The sequence below is a fragment of the Lissotriton helveticus genome, chromosome 3_1 (assembly GCF_964261635.1).
Source record: "Lissotriton helveticus chromosome 3_1, aLisHel1.1, whole genome shotgun sequence".
Classification (NCBI taxonomy): domain Eukaryota; kingdom Metazoa; phylum Chordata; class Amphibia; order Caudata; family Salamandridae; genus Lissotriton; species Lissotriton helveticus.
In genome coordinates, this window is record NC_136061.1 from 1476541953 (window position 1) to 1476559517 (window position 17565).

The 17565-nt window shown below is 47.5% G+C and overlaps 1 protein-coding gene across 12 annotated transcripts in view; it reads right to left on the reverse strand.

The window, feature by feature from the left end:
• BIN1 (bridging integrator 1) overlaps positions 1 to 17565 on the reverse strand; it is a 617822-nt gene that overhangs the window by 406401 nt on the left and 193856 nt on the right. For all 12 annotated transcript variants that reach the window (XM_078682096.1, XM_078682097.1, XM_078682098.1 and 9 more), the window contains exon 2: positions 16936 to 17016. In XM_078682096.1, coding sequence (XP_078538222.1) covers positions 16936 to 17016 — 81 coding nt within the window. The remainder of the gene's footprint in view (positions 1 to 16935; positions 17017 to 17565) is intronic.

Below are 17565 nucleotides of genomic sequence, written 5' to 3' on the forward strand. Positions count from 1 at the left end.
CAAAATTGTACATCGGGAAGACTAACCAGCAAGTCAACACGAGGATTACACAACATCGATCCCGCATTAAAAATAAAGTCCTTAGTGCACCGATGGTCCAACACTTTGTAGACAAATCACATGCAGAAACTGATTTCTCTTGGACAGTATTGTACACAATGCCCACCAAAAAAGGTCTTGTCGACATTGAGGAAACCTTGTTGCGCAAAGAAGCCTATTTGATTATGAGATTCAATAGTGCCCAAACTGGATTGAACAGTATGTCTGAAGTCTCAAGGTTATAAGCCTGTGACTATGTGGTATTTTAGTGCTCCACTCGACAGTAGTAATGCTGGACCCATTTGGAACTACATGTCCCAGAGTTCCATGCACTCATTGATCGTCTATATCTCCGCCCCAAAAAATGGCGCTGACGCTTCTGAATTGAATTTGGCAGCCCAACGATGGAGCCCTAACTGAACCGGTGAGTGCCCATGATAATAGACGACAGCAATTTTTGCGTTCTGAAGCGGGGAGGACAAGGGATAAGTTACAAGTCTCCCTTTCATGGTTGGCAGGTTACCCGCTGAGGGAAGGAAGCAGCGCGGCGTGATTCGAACATCGCTGCATTCCGTTTCACGAAAACACAGCGGTCCGATCGCGAATCTGCGACGTGAAAGTACAGGTAAATGGCAAATGGATTTCTTCCGTTCAAGCCTGCAGCTAAAATAGTGAGCAGGCGATACAATTGAGCTTTGCTCTTTGTCATTGCAGATCGGCTAGCTTTCTAGAGATCTGAGATCGTAAGGATTTCCGAGAAATTTCGTGACCAATTGCTGTGCCTCCAGGTATGCGGGTCAGATCTAACCATTCTGATCCGAAATGTCATTTAAAATGCTTGTTCACGCCCTTTTAGAATGCCGCATTGAACTTAACGTGGCGACTTTGGTTCGCTATTCACAGGTCAAAAAAAAAAAAAAAAAAAGGATCTACAGGAAATCTGAATAACGGGAACAGGGAGAAACACTTGCCACTGTCCGAGGTATGAACTCTGAATTTCCTCCTTTTCTAGCGGGTTTACCCGCGTATGCATAAACTTGAATTACACTGCTTTTGCACATTCTGAGCTTGATGTTATCTTACAGATAACAAGGTCCCGCTACACGCATTGGTGTTAAAGATCCCCGAGATAAGGTCTCCGGAGTAACTGTCAGGTACACAATGGGCTATGAGGGGTACTGGGGGCAGTCACCCTGTTATTGACAATGATTGGTGACAGTCTGCTCTCTTTTTGTCTCTCTCTCTTTTTAAACAAAAACACCTTGCAGAACTACATTGATTGAGCCCTGATGAGTCCGTCAACTTGTTTTACGGATTCGAAACGCGTCGGCAGTATTGAAAGAATATACGAAGGATACAGAATTTATTTCTGAGTCTCACTGATTAATTAATTCATGTTCTTCAATATTCACCCTTAACGTGTCTCTATCATTTAGTTGAAATACTGATCATGCTTTATTGAGTGTTGTTTCAATATGTGCAGAGATTTATCGCTTGCTATCACTCAATATTCAAAAGGTGTATTATATAATTGTTTGTTTGTAATTGATCTAGTGATTTGTATTACTTTGTTGTATTGTTCCATGCTAAGTGTTACATGGAGTGTCTTTCTCAGACAAATTGTCTGATCTTACATGTTGAAAATTTCTAAGTAAAGGGTATAAATAAATATACCGAACAAATCTGGAATTCAATTTGATTTGTTTGCTCTTACTTTTGAGCACTTGAAAATTGGTGGGGTTGGCACTTGTTCTTTCTAAAAAGTAATAAACTCGCAAGCATGCACAGGGGCTGCACAGAGAGGGGTATTTCAGGGTTAGTACATCTCCAGGGTCGGGCTGCACAGAGGTGGGTATTTCAGAGTTCGCACATCTCCAGGGTCAGGCTGCGCAGCAGGGGGTATTTCAGGGTTCGCACATCTCCAGGGTCAGGCTGCACAGGGGTGGGTATTTCAGGGTTCGCACATCTCCAGGGTCAGGCTGCACAGGGGTGGGTATTTCAGGGTTCGCACATCTCCAGGGTCAGGCTGCACAGGGGTGGGTATTTCAGGGTTCGCACATCTCCAGGGTCAGGCTGCACAGGGGTGGGTATTTCAGGGTTCGCACATCTCCAGGGTCAGGCTGCACAGGGGTGGGTATTTCAGGGTTCGCACATCTCCAGGGCCAGGCTGCACAGGGGTGGGTATTTCAGGGTTCGCACATCTCCAGGGTCAGGCTGCACAGGGGTGGGTATTTCAGGGTTCGCACATCTCCAGGGTCAGGCTGCACAGGGGTGGGTATTTCAGGGTTCGCACATCCCCAGGGTCAGGCTGCACAGCAGGGGGTATTTCAGGGTTCGCACATCTCCAGGGGCAGGCTGCACAGGGGTGGGTATTTCAGGGTTCGCACATCTCCAGGGTCGGGCTGCACAGAGGTGGGTATTTCAGAGTTCGCACATCTCCAGGGTCAGGCTGCACAGCAGGGGGTATTTCAAGGTTCGCACATCTCCAGGGTCAGGCTGCACAGGGGTGGGTATTTCAGGGTTCGCACATCTCCAGGGTCAGGCTGCACAGGGGTGGGTATTTCAGGGTTCGCACATCTCCAGGGTCAGGCTGCACAGGGGTGGGTATTTCAGGGTTCGCACATCTCCAGGGTCAGGCTGCACAGGGGTGGGTATTTCAGGGTTCGCACATCTCCAGGGTCAGGCTGCACAGGGGTGGGTATTTCAGGGTTCGCACATCTCCAGGGTCAGGCTGCACAGGGGTGGGTATTTCAGGGTTCGCACATCTCCAGGGTCAGGCTGCAAAGGGGTGGGTATTTCAGGGTTCGCACATCTCCAGGGGCAGGCTGCACAGGGGTGGGTATTTCAGGGTTCGCACATCTCCAGGGGCAGGCTGCACCGGGGTGGGTATTTCAGGGTTCGCACATCTCCAGGGTCGGGCTGCACAGAGGTGGGTATTTCAGAGTTCGCACATCTCCAGGGTCAGGCTGCGCAGCAGGGGGTATTTCAGGGTTCGCACATCTCCAGGGTCGGGCTGCACAGAGGGGGGTATTTCAGGGTTCGCACATCTCCAGGGTCAGGCTGCGCAGCAGGGGGTATTTCAGGGTTCGCACATCTCCAGGGTCGGGCTGCACAGAGGGGGGTATTTCAGGGTTCGCACATCTCCAGGGTCAGGCTGCACAGGGGTGGGTATTTCAAGGTTCGCACATCTCCAGGGTCGGGCTGCACAGAGGTGGGTATTTCAGAGTTCGCACATCTCCAGGGTCAGGCTGCACAGCAGGGGGTATTTCAGGGTTCGCACATCTCCAGGGTCAGGCTGCACAGGGGTGGGTATTTCAGGGTTCGCACATCTCCAGGGTCAGGCTGCACAGAGGGGGGGTATTTCAGGGTTCGCACATCTCCAGGGTCAGGCTGCACAGGGGTGGGTATTTCAGGGTTCGCACATCTCCAGGGTCAGGCTGCACAGGGGTGGGCATTTCAGAGTTCGCACATCTCCAGGGTCAGGCTGCACAGCAGGGGGTATTTCAAGGTTCGCACATCTCCAGGGTCGGGCTGCCCAGAGGGGGGTATTTCAGGGTTCGCACATCTCCAGGGTCAGGCTGCACAGGGGTGGGTATTTCAGGGTTCGCACATCTCCAGGGTCAGGCTGCACAGGGGTGGGTATTTCAGGGTTCGCACATCTCCAGGGTAGGGCTGCACAGAGGGGGGTATTTCAGGGTTCGCACATCTCCAGGGTCGGGCAGCACAGAGGGGGGTATTTCAGGGTTCACACATCTCCAGGGTCAGGCTGCACAGAGGGGGTATTTCAGGGTTCACACATCTCCAGGATCAGGCTGCACAGAGGGGGGTATTTCAGGGTTCACACATCTCCAGGGTCAGGCTGCACAGAGGGGGTATTTCAGGGTTCACACATCTCCAGGATCAGGCTGCACAGAGGGGGGTATTTCAGGGTTCGCACATTTCCAGGGTCAGGCTGCACAGAGGGGGGTATTTCAGGGTTCGCACATCTCCAGGGTCGAGCAGCACAAAGGGCGGTATTTCAGGGTTCGCACATCCCCAGGGTCAGGCTGCACAGAGGGGGGTATTTCAGGGTTCGCACATCCCCAGGGTCAGGCTGCACAGAGGGGGGTATTTCAGGGTTCGCACATCTCCAGGGTCGGGCTGCACAGGGGTGGGTATTTCAGGGTTCGCACATCTCCAGGGTAGGGCTGCACAGAGGGGGGTATTTCAGGGTTCGCACATCTCCAGGGTCGGGCAGCACAGAGGGGGGTATTTCAGGGTTCACACATCTCCAGGGTCAGGCTGCACAGAGGGGGTATTTCAGGGTTCACACATCTCCAGGATCAGGCTGCACAGAGGGGGGTATTTCAGGGTTCACACATCTCCAGGGTCAGGCTGCACAGAGGGGGTATTTCAGGGTTCACACATCTCCAGGATCAGGCTGCACAGAGGGGGGTATTTCAGGGTTCGCACATTTCCAGGGTCAGGCTGCACAGAGGGGGGTATTTCAGGGTTCGCACATCTCCAGGGTCGAGCAGCACAAAGGGCGGTATTTCAGGGTTCGCACATCCCCAGGGTCAGGCTGCACAGAGGGGGGTATTTCAGGGTTCGCACATCCCCAGGGTCAGGCTGCACAGAGGGGGGTATTTCAGGGTTCACACATCTCCAGGGTCAGGCTGCACAGGGGTGGGTATTTCAGGGTTCGCACATCTCCAGAGTCAGGCTGCACAAGGGTGGGTATTTCAGGGTTCGCACATCTCCAGGGTCGGGCTGAACAGGGGTGGGTATTTCAGGGTTCGCACATCTCCAGGGTCGGGCTGCACAGAGGGGGGTATTTCAGGGTTCGCACATCTCCAGGGTCGGGCAGCACAGAGGGGGGTATTTCAGGGTTCACACATCTCCAGGGTCAGGCTGCACAGAGGGGGTATTTCAGGGTTCACACATCTCCAGGATCAGGCTGCACAGAGGGGGGTATTTCAGGGTTCGCACATTTCCAGGGTCAGGCTGCACAGAGGGGGGTATTTCAGGGTTCGCACATCTCCAGGGTCGAGCAGCACAAAGGGCGGTATTTCAGGGTTCGCACATTCCCAGGGTCAGGCTGCACAGAGGGGGGTATTTCAGGGTTCACACATCTCCAGGGTCAGGCTGCACAGGGGTGGGTATTTCAGGGTTCGCACATCTCCAGAGTCAGGCTGCACAAGGGTGGGTATTTCAGGGTTCGCACATCTCCAGGGTCGGGCTGCACAAGGGTGGGTATTTCAGGGTTCGCACATCTCCAGGGTCGGGCTGCACAAGGGTGGGTATTTCAGGGTTCGCACATCTCCAGGGTCGGGCTGCACAGGGGTGGGTATTTCAGGGTTCGCACATCTCCAGGGTCGGGCTGCACAGGGGTGGGTATTTCAGGGTTCGCACATCTCCAGGGTCGGGCTGCACAGGGGTGGGTATTTCAGGGTTCGCACATCTCCAGGGTCGGGCTGAACAGGGGTGGGTATTTCAGGGTTCGCATATCTCCAGGGTCGGGCTGAACAGGGGTGGGTATTTCAGGGTTCGCACATCTCCAGGGTAGGGCTGCACAGAGGGGGGTATTTCAGGGTTCGCACATCTCCAGGGTCGGGCAGCACAGAGGGGGGTATTTCAGGGTTCACACATCTCCAGGGTCAGGCTGCACAGAGGGGGTATTTCAGGGTTCACACATCTCCAGGATCAGGCTGCACAGAGGGGGGTATTTCAGGGTTCGCACATTTCCAGGGTCAGGCTGCACAGAGGGGGGTATTTCAGGGTTCGCACATCCCCAGGGTCAGGCTGCACAGAGGGGGGTATTTCAGGGTTCACACATCTCCAGGGTCAGGCTGCACAGGGGTGGGTATTTCAGGGTTCGCACATCTCCAGGGTTGGGCAGCACAGAGGGGGGTATTTCAGGGTTCGCACAACTCCAGGGTCAGGCTGGCCTATAGAGCTTTCAGGGAGTGCCCAACGGGCCGGTCTGACCGGTCAGTATGTGGCCTGTGGCCATATTTTTGGCTGTTTGTTGGCCTGTTTTATGGTGAGTTGGACTTGTTTTATGTTTATTTTCCGGATATTGATATTAATACAAAACATGTATGGATCCGAGCTTGCTGCAGGCAGGCAGTCTGCCATACCTCACAATACACTTTTACAGTGTGTCTTTACAAGTACAGAACTGCCCATATTTTCAAACATGGCTCACTTTTTAGTTCTCGCCTGGTGTTAACAGCACGCATGCGCTGCCCTTGCCATGCGAAGGCTTCTTGGAATCGATATGGTTCCTGAAGTGTGCTTTCAGCTCCGCCCGGTATTCTGGTTGGTTTGCGTCATAACGTATGCTAAAGGGAGTGTAGAGATTGTAAGTGAGGCTTTTTAGCCCCTCCTGGTTTCCACCCTGTCCACTTTTGGCCACACCCATAAGGACTGGATGATTTACTGGCAGTGTTACACGGTCATCTTGAAAAGCCTGGAGGCACTCTTTTCATTGTCATCGAGGTCAACTTAAAATGCACAAGCGCGGTCTGCTTCGGCCGCGCTTGTTTATTTATTTATTTATTTAATTAGATGCACAAGCGTGGTCCGCGCTGGTTAATGCCTGCAAGAGTTCTGCAGCATGCTGCTGTAATAAAGAGATATACTCTATAAATACATCGCTGCGTCTGGACGGCGCATGCACAGAGACTTCACACTGTAGGAGTTTCACCCCTCTTCACCTCCTAAACCCTGATTTTATGCTGCACTGCCCTAGCCATTGGAGAGTTCCGACCCACGGAGGTATTTTTGGCATCCCATGAGCAGTGCGCTCCTAGTGGGTAACCTGAGCTCCTATGTTAAACAACTGCAGTGCTGCGACTCCTCTTGAGTGGTACATAACGCTACTCTGAAGCCATTAACAACAAGCATTGAAAATGCACTAGGACTCTCCTTTGATTGAGTTAAAGCCATTTGCTTTGCTAATGGTATTGTATAGCAAAGCAAATGGCTTTAACTTAATAAAAGGCGAGACCTATTGCATATTTAATGCTTGTTTATCTTTGTAATTCAATAATGGGGCCCACTTTTATGTTGGTGCCTGGGTTTATTTTCTGTTCTAATCCAACCCTCCTGATCTCCTTTTATGAAAGAGAGACCCTTTGCGAAAACGACCTTTTATCTAACAGTGATCTACTGTGAAAATCTCCTTCAGAGACTTCAAAGAGCCATGCCTGCCATGGGCCTCTTGTAATCAGTAAAAGAAGAAGGACTCTGCGATTCTAAAAAGAGAGCTGGTTTAAGTCACTGTCCAAGATGACAGCAGGCCAAAAGTGAAACTCTCTCCAGCTGGACACACAATGGTCGGTAATCAAACTGTTACTGTGATTAGGAAGGGGTTTGAGATCTTCCTAATAATCTAACGCAGTCTGGTGAAAAGTACTCGTCCCTCTTCTGCTTGCCCCAGTCATCCACTCTTAGCAGGAGAACTATTCACGCTATGGGCTTTATAAAATCGGGGATGGTGGTTTACTGAAATAGGCATGGGCTTATTGAATGTCATATCGTGGGCAGGCATCTTGCTGGTTTCTGGGGATGTAAAATTACAAAAGAACCCAATGTCCCTAAAATTTGAATATATTGTGTATCTTTCCTGCTAACCAAGTAGAGACTAAATCTCAGAAGTAACCTCTGAAACGGTGCCTAGACGCCCTCTATCCACTCTCTGATTTTCCAAGCTCAAGAAAAAAATTAATTCTGCCATTTGGGCACGCATTGCGTACACTGACAAAGATGACTATGTTAGGTATTTTTTTTTCAGGAATTTGGTGCCATAAGGTTACTGTGCTCACTGCTCTTAGAATCCCTCTGGGTCTGATTTCTCAGTGGTCCACAAAACCTCCACCTCGCAGGAAAGGCAATTCTGAGACCTGCCAAATCAGAGCAGGCAGTTGTTTACTCTTGCAAAGTCCATGAATTTCATTTTCGATACCCCCTGCTTGGAATTCTCCTTCACTTGAGGTTTGGGTAGGTGAGTGCTTGCACATCTTGGAAAGGTAATCCGAACTAAAAGTGCCTTTCGACCTCAGGATATCCCGGAGCGCGGAGGGATAGGGTGGAAGAAAGGGCTCTGTCTTTGACAAGGTATTGTTTTCACGTAGTGCAACAGAAATATTAGAAGGGCTAGGATTGCCACAACATACTGGCGTACACCCCCCACCTTGCTGGCCTGCTCATACACCCTGTGCTGGTCTGGGTGAATGGGGCAAAGAAAAAGGTTTGGGTCCTATCTCTGAACTGGCTTGGACCACTGCAATATACTAAACAGAACACATAGCCAGACAGATTTACTTTCGGCACTTTGAATCACACCCAGCCTATCAGTTCTAGGGGATCAACTATTTTATTTTAGTATTTTTGTCTATCTTCTACAAAAAAAAATTATTTGATATATATATATATATATGTCATCAAAAGATACAGTCAAACAATAAAGAATACATACATGCAGAAATGTGGAATAAATATACAAGTGTTCAAAAATATACACAAACAATACAGTGAATTTGAGAAAAACACCAACAACAATTATTTAACGCTAGGAACCAGTCCTTTATATTGGGTACAAGAAGCCAGGCGGACAACACAGTTCATAGGCACTGCCTGCCTGTCTTACTAAGCCAGGGATTAGATAATAAGTTCTAGGGTTGCGAAACTAGGGGTAGAGAGTGGAATGATTTTTTGATGACCCTAGTCGCGCCCTTCTTCTTTATCCCGGGCCCAGGTCAACGCGTTTCGAACCGCAATGTAGTTATGGGTTCTCCTCACGACACGGACTGGAGGAAGCCATTACTGAACTCGGCACTTGTGAGTCACTCATGTGTCACTTCAGTTAGTGATTCGCCTTGCAAGTGTACAAATTCTTGAGCTTAGGCGGCGTCGCATGTTAAATTAGGGGGGCCGGCCATTGCGAGGGGCTTTTCAGTTCATTGGTTCTGTTCGGATTCAACTTATTCGATCCAGCGACCTGCTCTGTTGACTCGCGTACGGCGTCTGCGTTAGGTCTGGGTGAATGGCAGGCTGAACGACTACTTTGGGCCTGCACGGACTGTTCCTGATTGATGGGCTGCTGTAGGGGACCGCCCTGGCTGCTAGGAATATCTGTGAGGCAGCCGCCATCTTTCCTTAGAATACCAGCCACTGCATCAAGGTGACCATTTCTTCCTGCTTCATTCAGATACTCTACCAGTTGATCTGCGCATACGCTGCAAGTTATGCTCTGCTACACACTGTGAGACTCTGTAGGAACATGGAGAAGGGTGACCTCAAACAATCTAAGCTATCATTTGATGACAAACGCAGGCCATAGAAGTGCCGCTTGGGGATCCACAAGGGGCGCAGCTGCATGAGGAGAGCCCAGCCCCAGACATTGATAAATGCATCATGTTTCTATAACTGAAGCAGAGGCTGACGGCAATTGACACCAAAATTGACTTGATTGTGGACAAATGTGATCGACTGGAAGAAAAGGTCGATAAACATGATGACAGGCATGATGAAATAGAATTCCACACGTCGGATGCCGAAGATGAATGTGCTGCCGATAAGAAGAAGCTCCTGCATATGGAAAAAGTTCTCTACGGGTGGACCTCTGGCCGCAATGCTAGCCCTTGGACCAGAGGGCCACATAATAACATGCTGCGCTTCAATGCCTCCACAATCTGCCTCTCCAGCCACCCAGCTCACATGTAGCTGGGCAGTGAGCTGCTCTACTCGTCGCCCCTACTGGATGATTCCCAGAACTGACCAATTTCAATATTCTAAGTTTTGCTTGGGTGGGAATGGTGGTTTTGGCTGAATTGTGGGGCCAAAGTTTGAGGTTGTTGGGTTACTCGTTTATGGGATTATACGCAGTCCCCTGGCTGTTAACCGTTTCTTCTACTCCTTTCTTGTACATTATTCAGCTGGTGTATCTCTTAGCCACCAGCTCCTCTTGTAGGCAGACGTCTGCAGTCATACTTTCCTATCACTAAAACATTATAGGGTCTATTCGAAAACTCACCTGGAATATTAGAGGCTTAAATGATCGCCTTAAGGTGCATCAGACTTTTGTCTATTTCCAGAAACACTCCTTAGATATCAGTTTTCTGCAAAAACACACCTTACTGAGAAAACACTCAAGATTAAGGTTCGGATGGGTGGGGGACTGACACATGGCCTATTATTCCAAATACAGCCAAGAAGTGGATATCCTCATTAGAAAGGGATTGCCTAGGCATAAACGTTGATTCATATATATGATACCTAAGGCAGGTTTGTTCTCCTTTCAAGCATTTTACATGACCACCTGTTAAACGCCTTTCCATATATGGTCATATTGTCGACGACCCCCAATTCTTTCCTGCAGTCTGGAGACTGACCAAAATGCTTGGCTCTGGACTGAGTCTGTGGGGTGGGGATTTTAATGTGGTACTCAAACTGGAGATGGACCAATCTGGCGATTCCAGAAGGCCTCATCTACACGCAGTTAGGCAACTATGTCTCATTATGAAAGATTCTGATCTTGTACGCCTCTGGCGTTCACGACATGTGGAGCAAATGGAGGGCACTTGCATATCTACGGTCACGCCACTTGGTCGCACATAGACTATTGGCTTGGGCCACCAGACGTGTTCTCCTAGGTGGCTCAAATCTCCCCTCTACCAAGAACGCTTGCCAATCATGCTCTGGTTCTCCTGGAGCTGGACTTTCTGGATAATCCTCTTGGAGCTTTTATATGGAAACTCCCACCCAGAGCTTTGCTCGAGCAGATGTTCAGAGAGGAGATAAGAGCAGTGGTAGTGGAATACTTTGCTCATAATGACATTGCAGAGATGTCCAGGTACTCACTCGGGTGTTTTCCGCACTTTAAGTGGTGATCTGCATCGCTTTGAAAATTAAATCAGGGATCTAGAATTTGAGTTTTATTTTTTTTAACACACGAGGCCCCACACTAGCTTCTATTCGTAGTTAGATTTCGGACCTTGTAGAAGCAGCGCAATGCAAGACACTTTATCTTGGGCGAGAGGCGCAAACTAGGTGCTAGTAGGAGGGCGACAGACCTTGCAAATCCCTTGGTCACTTGCTTTGTAAACCGTGGGCAAGCAACTACATCAATGAAATACAAAAAAATCCCTCATGCACGCATACTGGCACTGAGGCTGGGCAATAGCCATGGTAAATTTGTTCTCTTCCCTATATCAAACTCAGCGTGTCACTGCCCGTGACCTTTCGGCCCATCTAGACTGCATCAAACTACTATGGCTGAAAGGTGGACAAAAACGGTACTTGGATTAACCTTTTTACTGCTGAAGAGGTTCTCAAGGTAATTAGTGCCATGCCCACGGATAAGACGCCTGGCCTGGATGGCCTTCCAACTACGTTTTATAAGGAATACAGCTCTTTTGATCCCACACTTGCTTGCTATTTATGAGGAATAACTAGCATCGGGGATCCTGCACCCACCTCACGCACAGCCCTTATCGTGACGATCCTTAAACCAGGAAAAGACTCAATGTGACCCTTACTGGCCACTTTCCATGATCAACAGAGACAACAAAATCTTTGCCAGGCTCATTGCTTCACACCTGCTTCCCCTGCATCCCACCATGTTAAGACCTGACCAGGCAGGTTTTGTTGCCTGATCATTTTACCTCCCACAATTTGAAAACTTTCTTTGCTCTCCTTCGCTCAATTTACCCAATGATGCATGCTGTAGCAGTTTGCCTTGACGCCACGAAGGTGTTGGATTTATTAAAGTGGCCCTACCTCTTTGTTCTGGTAAATCACCTTGGACTGAGCCCAACCTTTATTAAAATGATTAGATTGCCTTACTCCTAACCAGCTGCCAGCTAATAAGTTAACGGCAGGGTCTCTGATCCATTTATGGGGATAAAGGCCACCCATCAAGGTTGCCTCTTGTCTCCTTCTCTATGCAACCGATACGAAGCAGCTGGACACTCGTCACCATCAACATGCACAGTGAGGCCTTCCATTCACACCACACACAATCTTAGCTTCACTTTATGCGGATGACGTTGCACTGTACGTGAGGGACCCATACATACAACTGAATTCTCAGATTAGGGACTTTACAAGATGTGGAGGTCTGTCCGCAAACGAGATCAAGTGGGCTAAGTCTATAATTTTTCCACTGACAAACACGAAGCACCGTTTACATGGGCAGATCGCAATGTTAAATAGCTCGGATCTGGCTCATCAGACACATTGATGATTTATGGAAATGCAACTACTGCCGACTGCTTGAATGGTTGAATGAGAGAGTTGTGTGCTGGAAAGGTCGGCCATCGTCATTAACAGGTCACTTGGCAATTGCGAAAATGATAATCCTCCCCAAATTCCTCTACCTCCTTAACAATTTTCCTCTTCCCTTACCACACCACTTTTGCCGACAGTTTAGAACAAGTCTTATCTCTCCTGCTTGGGCCGATAAACAAGCGCGCATTGCCTTGGAGATCATGGTACTTCTTTTTGAGCAAGGTGGGCGGAGAGCTCCAGACATGAGCGTGTATTATTAATGAAGCCAGGCTCAGTGTGTACGTTACTGGATAATCCCTACTCAGTTTATGGCCCGTATGGCTCCTGAATCTGACCATGTGGCCCCCTGTCCTTTACGGACAGCTGTATTTCTCTATCCAAGTGTCCGTGTGCAAGGGTTGACACAGTGGCGTACACAAGGGCTTGAAATGAGCTCCGACAAAGAATCCACTTTGAACACATCTTTGGGACATTCGCGTTAATCACTGGCCATCCTGCATACCTCATCACCAGCGATTGTGGCACATGCCCTAGGCTGTGCACACTACACCTCACATCTATGTGCATGATCTATTCAGATGGCACCTTCATATTGCCGCAGTTAGCCCTACATGGGTGATGACATTACCTTGCTTGGCACCTTTGCATGTTATCAGCTGTGGCTGTGACCTGTGCAATACACACTACTTTTCCAGATGCCCCACCCTCATTCTCCCTGCTCAAAGCTTTTCTGACTACCCCCTTGTCTAATAAACTTACAACCTGACCGTACACAGGACACCTTGGCACCCTTACGCACTCCAGCAAGTAAAAGTGTGAGGGATAAAGATATAACCCCCCTCCCCTCTCTAATGAACATGGAGCTACTGATGTGCCCAGGTTTGTTTGCTCTCCCCCAATTACTGTCTTCATCTCATTCATTTTAAATGTATTCACTGACTATCAATCCCTCGAAGGGCTGTTTGGGATGGGTTTGAGGGATGGCCCGCGAAGCATGCGCTGTTCCTTCACCACTGGCGATTTCCTCCATCTTGCATGGGTGTGCCCAGGAATCTCCGACTATTGGGCTGAAATATTTTCAATGATTTCCGACATTCCCTTTTACTCTCTCCCAGAACTGCGCTATTAGGTTACACGAAAGAGGTTCCCACAGAGGTGCGCAAGCTAATAGCAATCCTATTGTTCACCAAACATGGGTTGAGAAGAGATGGGGCGGCTGCGAATTGCCACTAGCACCTGACTAGCTTAAAGATGCAGTTTATTATCAAGAATATTTAACTGCTTTTTGGGAACTCCTGCCTTTATGCTCTCCACCTAAGGATATCTGGCTTCCCCTTGAACAGTACACCTATGCTTGTACCACGTTGCTTGAGTCTGCATAGGTTGCTGCAGACTCAACGCCCATGGTTAAAGTAGACACAGTAATCACAACATGCCTATAACTCCCTTCTACTGCTGCACTGTGCATTATTTTACACGATATTGACCCTTGCTTGATTCCCAGATTCGCCAATAATGCTTTTACAGTAGCTGAGTGACAATCCCCCTTTCTCCTCTTTCTCTCTCCTGCTTTACCTTCTCCCTCTGAGAATTGTTAAAATCTCTCATTAAGACCATGTATTCAGTTTTGTACACCACTGCCACTTATACATATGTTGATCACTGTACTGCATTACTTCTGTTCAAACATTCAATGAAATAAAAAAAAATAACAAAAGGAATGCGCAGGAAGCATTCCAACTCTGGCACACATCTACAGTTTTCAATCTTAGTTTGAAGACGAGGAGTACAGAAACTCTTGAAACAGGAGAAATCTTTAGGATATCCTCTCAAGGTTCTCTGGGAAGTGTGGTTGTGGTGGTGTAGTAAAAGAGGCGCTCTTGTGGTTTGGCACCCTATGATGACCCTCAACTACAATCATTTTAACTGACTTTAGTGTGTTATTTTACCCTAGCCTTAATGTAATCTTGCTGTCTTTCAGTGGGAGCTGTCACAGAGTGGACAGCCTTGCCAAGAGCAGAGCATGTGGGATGTGCATTTGAAGGCGTGAGAGGGAGAGAGAGGTGTGGAATGTCGAAGTGCAATGTTGTGAGCGGTGGTGCACACATGTGCTCGGTGTTGTATATTGAGAGATAAAGTATGTGATGCTAGTACAGAGAGTGATAAAGTATGTGATGCTATAAGCAGTTGTGCAGAAATGTGTATTGTGTTGTACATTTATAAGAATGATGCTTACTATTGGCTTTGACATGGCCTCATGTCTTCTTGTTTCCTGACTGTCTTGCTTCTGCGTGCATAGTGGTGCTTGCAAGTTGTTTGGGTTATGATAATTATAGGTGCTTCCTATTGGCTTTGACATGGCCTCATGTCTTCTTGTTTCCTGACTTTGTCTTGCTTCTGCGTGCACAGCAGTGCTTGCGATTCATATTCAAGGTCTTTCTGCTCCTCACTTGTCTTTCGCACCTCACCGACCAAAGTGAACTGGAATATGTTGTGAAAGTGTCTGTGGAATGTACAACTCTGCCTCGGAGTCAAAACACGGGAGCTTGGCCAGCCTCCGTCTTGGCCTTGATGCAGACTGGTACCAGCCAGCTCAGTTTTTTCCAATGAGAAGGGGGCGTGGTTTTCTAGAAGCTACGTCCCACGTTGAATAATGGTATTAAAGCTTGAAGCTTTCGAGGGCCAGGTGGGAGTTCACCACAGAATAGACCTATTGCTGTGGAATGGTGATGGAACTTGGGTCCTGACTGAACTCCTTCCTGGGCTGTTGAAAAGGACTTCCCCAGCTAGAGTTTGCAAGGATGGTGCAGAATCAGTCAGTGAGTTGTTCCTAACCTTTTTCTGTATATATTTTCTATTCTTTGTTACTTGTATACATACTGCATTTTATTCTAATTGTTCATTGTAGTTAATTGATACTTGGGAATCTGCATTTACTGATATATTTGGCCTAACATTTGAAACATTGCATTAATAAACTTGTATGTGTTATTTTTAAATGCACCTGGATTCCTTTTTCTTGCCTTGCTGTGTCTTTTGGAAGTGCTATTCAAAGTGTATTTAAAGGTGCAGTAGTATATTTGCCTCCAAAATGTGAGTGCAGGGTTTGGGTGTGGCTTATTGGTGAGAAGCCACATTCATTACAGGTGGGTGGGGGGCGGAAGGGAGTAAAGCCCCCTAACCTTACTCCTAAATTATCTATGATTCCAGTTTCTGAATATTAGGGTGGTAAAAAAAAAGATGGGAGCTTCAGATTCCTTTTTCACTCTATATTTCTCCTCTCACCATCCTCTTTTAAGGGATTGTAAAAACAAATACTGTAAGGAACAGCAGCAAAGATTTAAGCAAAAGAGATGGGGTGTAGAGTCTATTCTCAGGTCTTCCTGATACAGGAGACGAAAAGCATCAAATCCAATGGCAGGTCAACATTCACAACCATGTCACAAAAATAAGAAAATAGTAATGCTTACTAGAGAGTCTTCACCAAATTACAAAGGGAAAGTTGATTCAAGCATCCTCAACCTCATTGATACCAAGTTCAGGAAGCAATAAATCCTGCTCACAAAAAATGTATCAAGGTAGGCAACTCCCACTACCAACCAAATGTTACTCCGTTTTGTATGAGCACTTCTTAAGTGCATGATCAGCAAAAATGGCTATGATAGCTGCTGAAATAAGGAGATAGGAAATATAGCACTTGCTATATCTGGATGACGGAGTCCTCAAAGCTTCTTTGTAACAATGTGTTTTAAGCTCCAGAATAAACTCAGTCAATCCTTGTAAGTGTGAGGTCTAATTGAACACCAACACAGGGATTTCCCACAACAGGGGCAGTTCAGGACACTGTTCAAGCGAAAGCACAGCCTTGGTTCAGCAAAATCTACAAATGCTAATAATATCTTAAGTCTTACTCTACTAGTTTGCTTATATATGCCTGGAAAGGGTGTTTTGAGCTCAGATTCTGAGGCATGACCCTGCAAGATTAGGTGTATCCGGTGAGAAACCAGTTCTATGGAACAGCCTTTACCTTGAAAACAAATCGTTATACACAGATAACGTGCCGCGCCGGGACACCTCCGCCGGAGGTAGCCGTGCGCTTTATAAGCTTCTTAAATAAATAAATAAATAAATAACGAAGGCATGGCTCTTTAGGGCAGCTGGAATTTCAGTTATTAGGACAGGAGAAAATGACAAAGTGACATGACTCACTTGATCTACAAAGTAAACCACCTCCGAATACTAGCTGAATCATTTCAGAATATTTGGAATGACAGTAAGGGTTGTTCGAATTGGGCAGCTCTCTTACTACACAAGAAGGGCTGATACACAAGAAAGAACATTGTTGCGAAATTACACAGGAACACAGAGCGCATATCAGCCTAAAACTGTGAAAGGAAGACTTCACCTCCAGCAAAACCCTGTCAAGTAATCACGAGATCAGAAACAGGCATGGGTTGGAAAAGAACAACGACACTGAGAAATAACGGGCGAGGTTAGGAGGTCGAGCAGCGTCTACCCCTCTGTTTGGCCTGTACTTTTCACTAGAGAAATGTATTCGTGGGTACCATCAAGCATTGCAGCTCAAGAATCAAGAATGCCACGACAGTATGGAGAGTCACTCACCAGTTGCTTATTAAAGTTCTGCACACACTGCTCGAACTGCTCATCCTTGGTTTCATCTGCTTTGCCCAGCTTCTGAAGCACCTGCCAAAGGAACAGAAATGACAGCAGTTACAAGGTGGCAGTGACCGAGATTTCATATGCAGGATATCAGTGCGAGAAGCATAGAAACACAAGCACAGCTGATCTTTTCTAATAACATGCACATAATTTGTATCTTGTGGTAATTTCCAAATTCTTTTTCCAATAGTTAAACATTTCTCAATCCAAAGTTGAGAATTTGTCTCTTCATCCTTGTTTCGTAATCATCACAGCATTTGCAATATGAGGATTGCTCCGGAGTTTCAACAATACAAGCATCTAGTTTGTCTTATATATTGCCCGTTTAGTGATTTGTGTTTTTCGACTATACTTTAATAAATTTTAGGTAAAAAAAAAAACAAGAATTGTGGCGAAATAAGTATGTGCACTGATCCACTGACTAGGTCAACAGGCACATTAACAGAATACTGCTCTGAATTACTCAAACATGATAATAGGGGCTTCATAATACGATCCCCAGATATAGGTCTGGGATCACTGCGTCTGCTCATCTGCACAGGGTCTGATCACCTATACATAGCGATTACACGT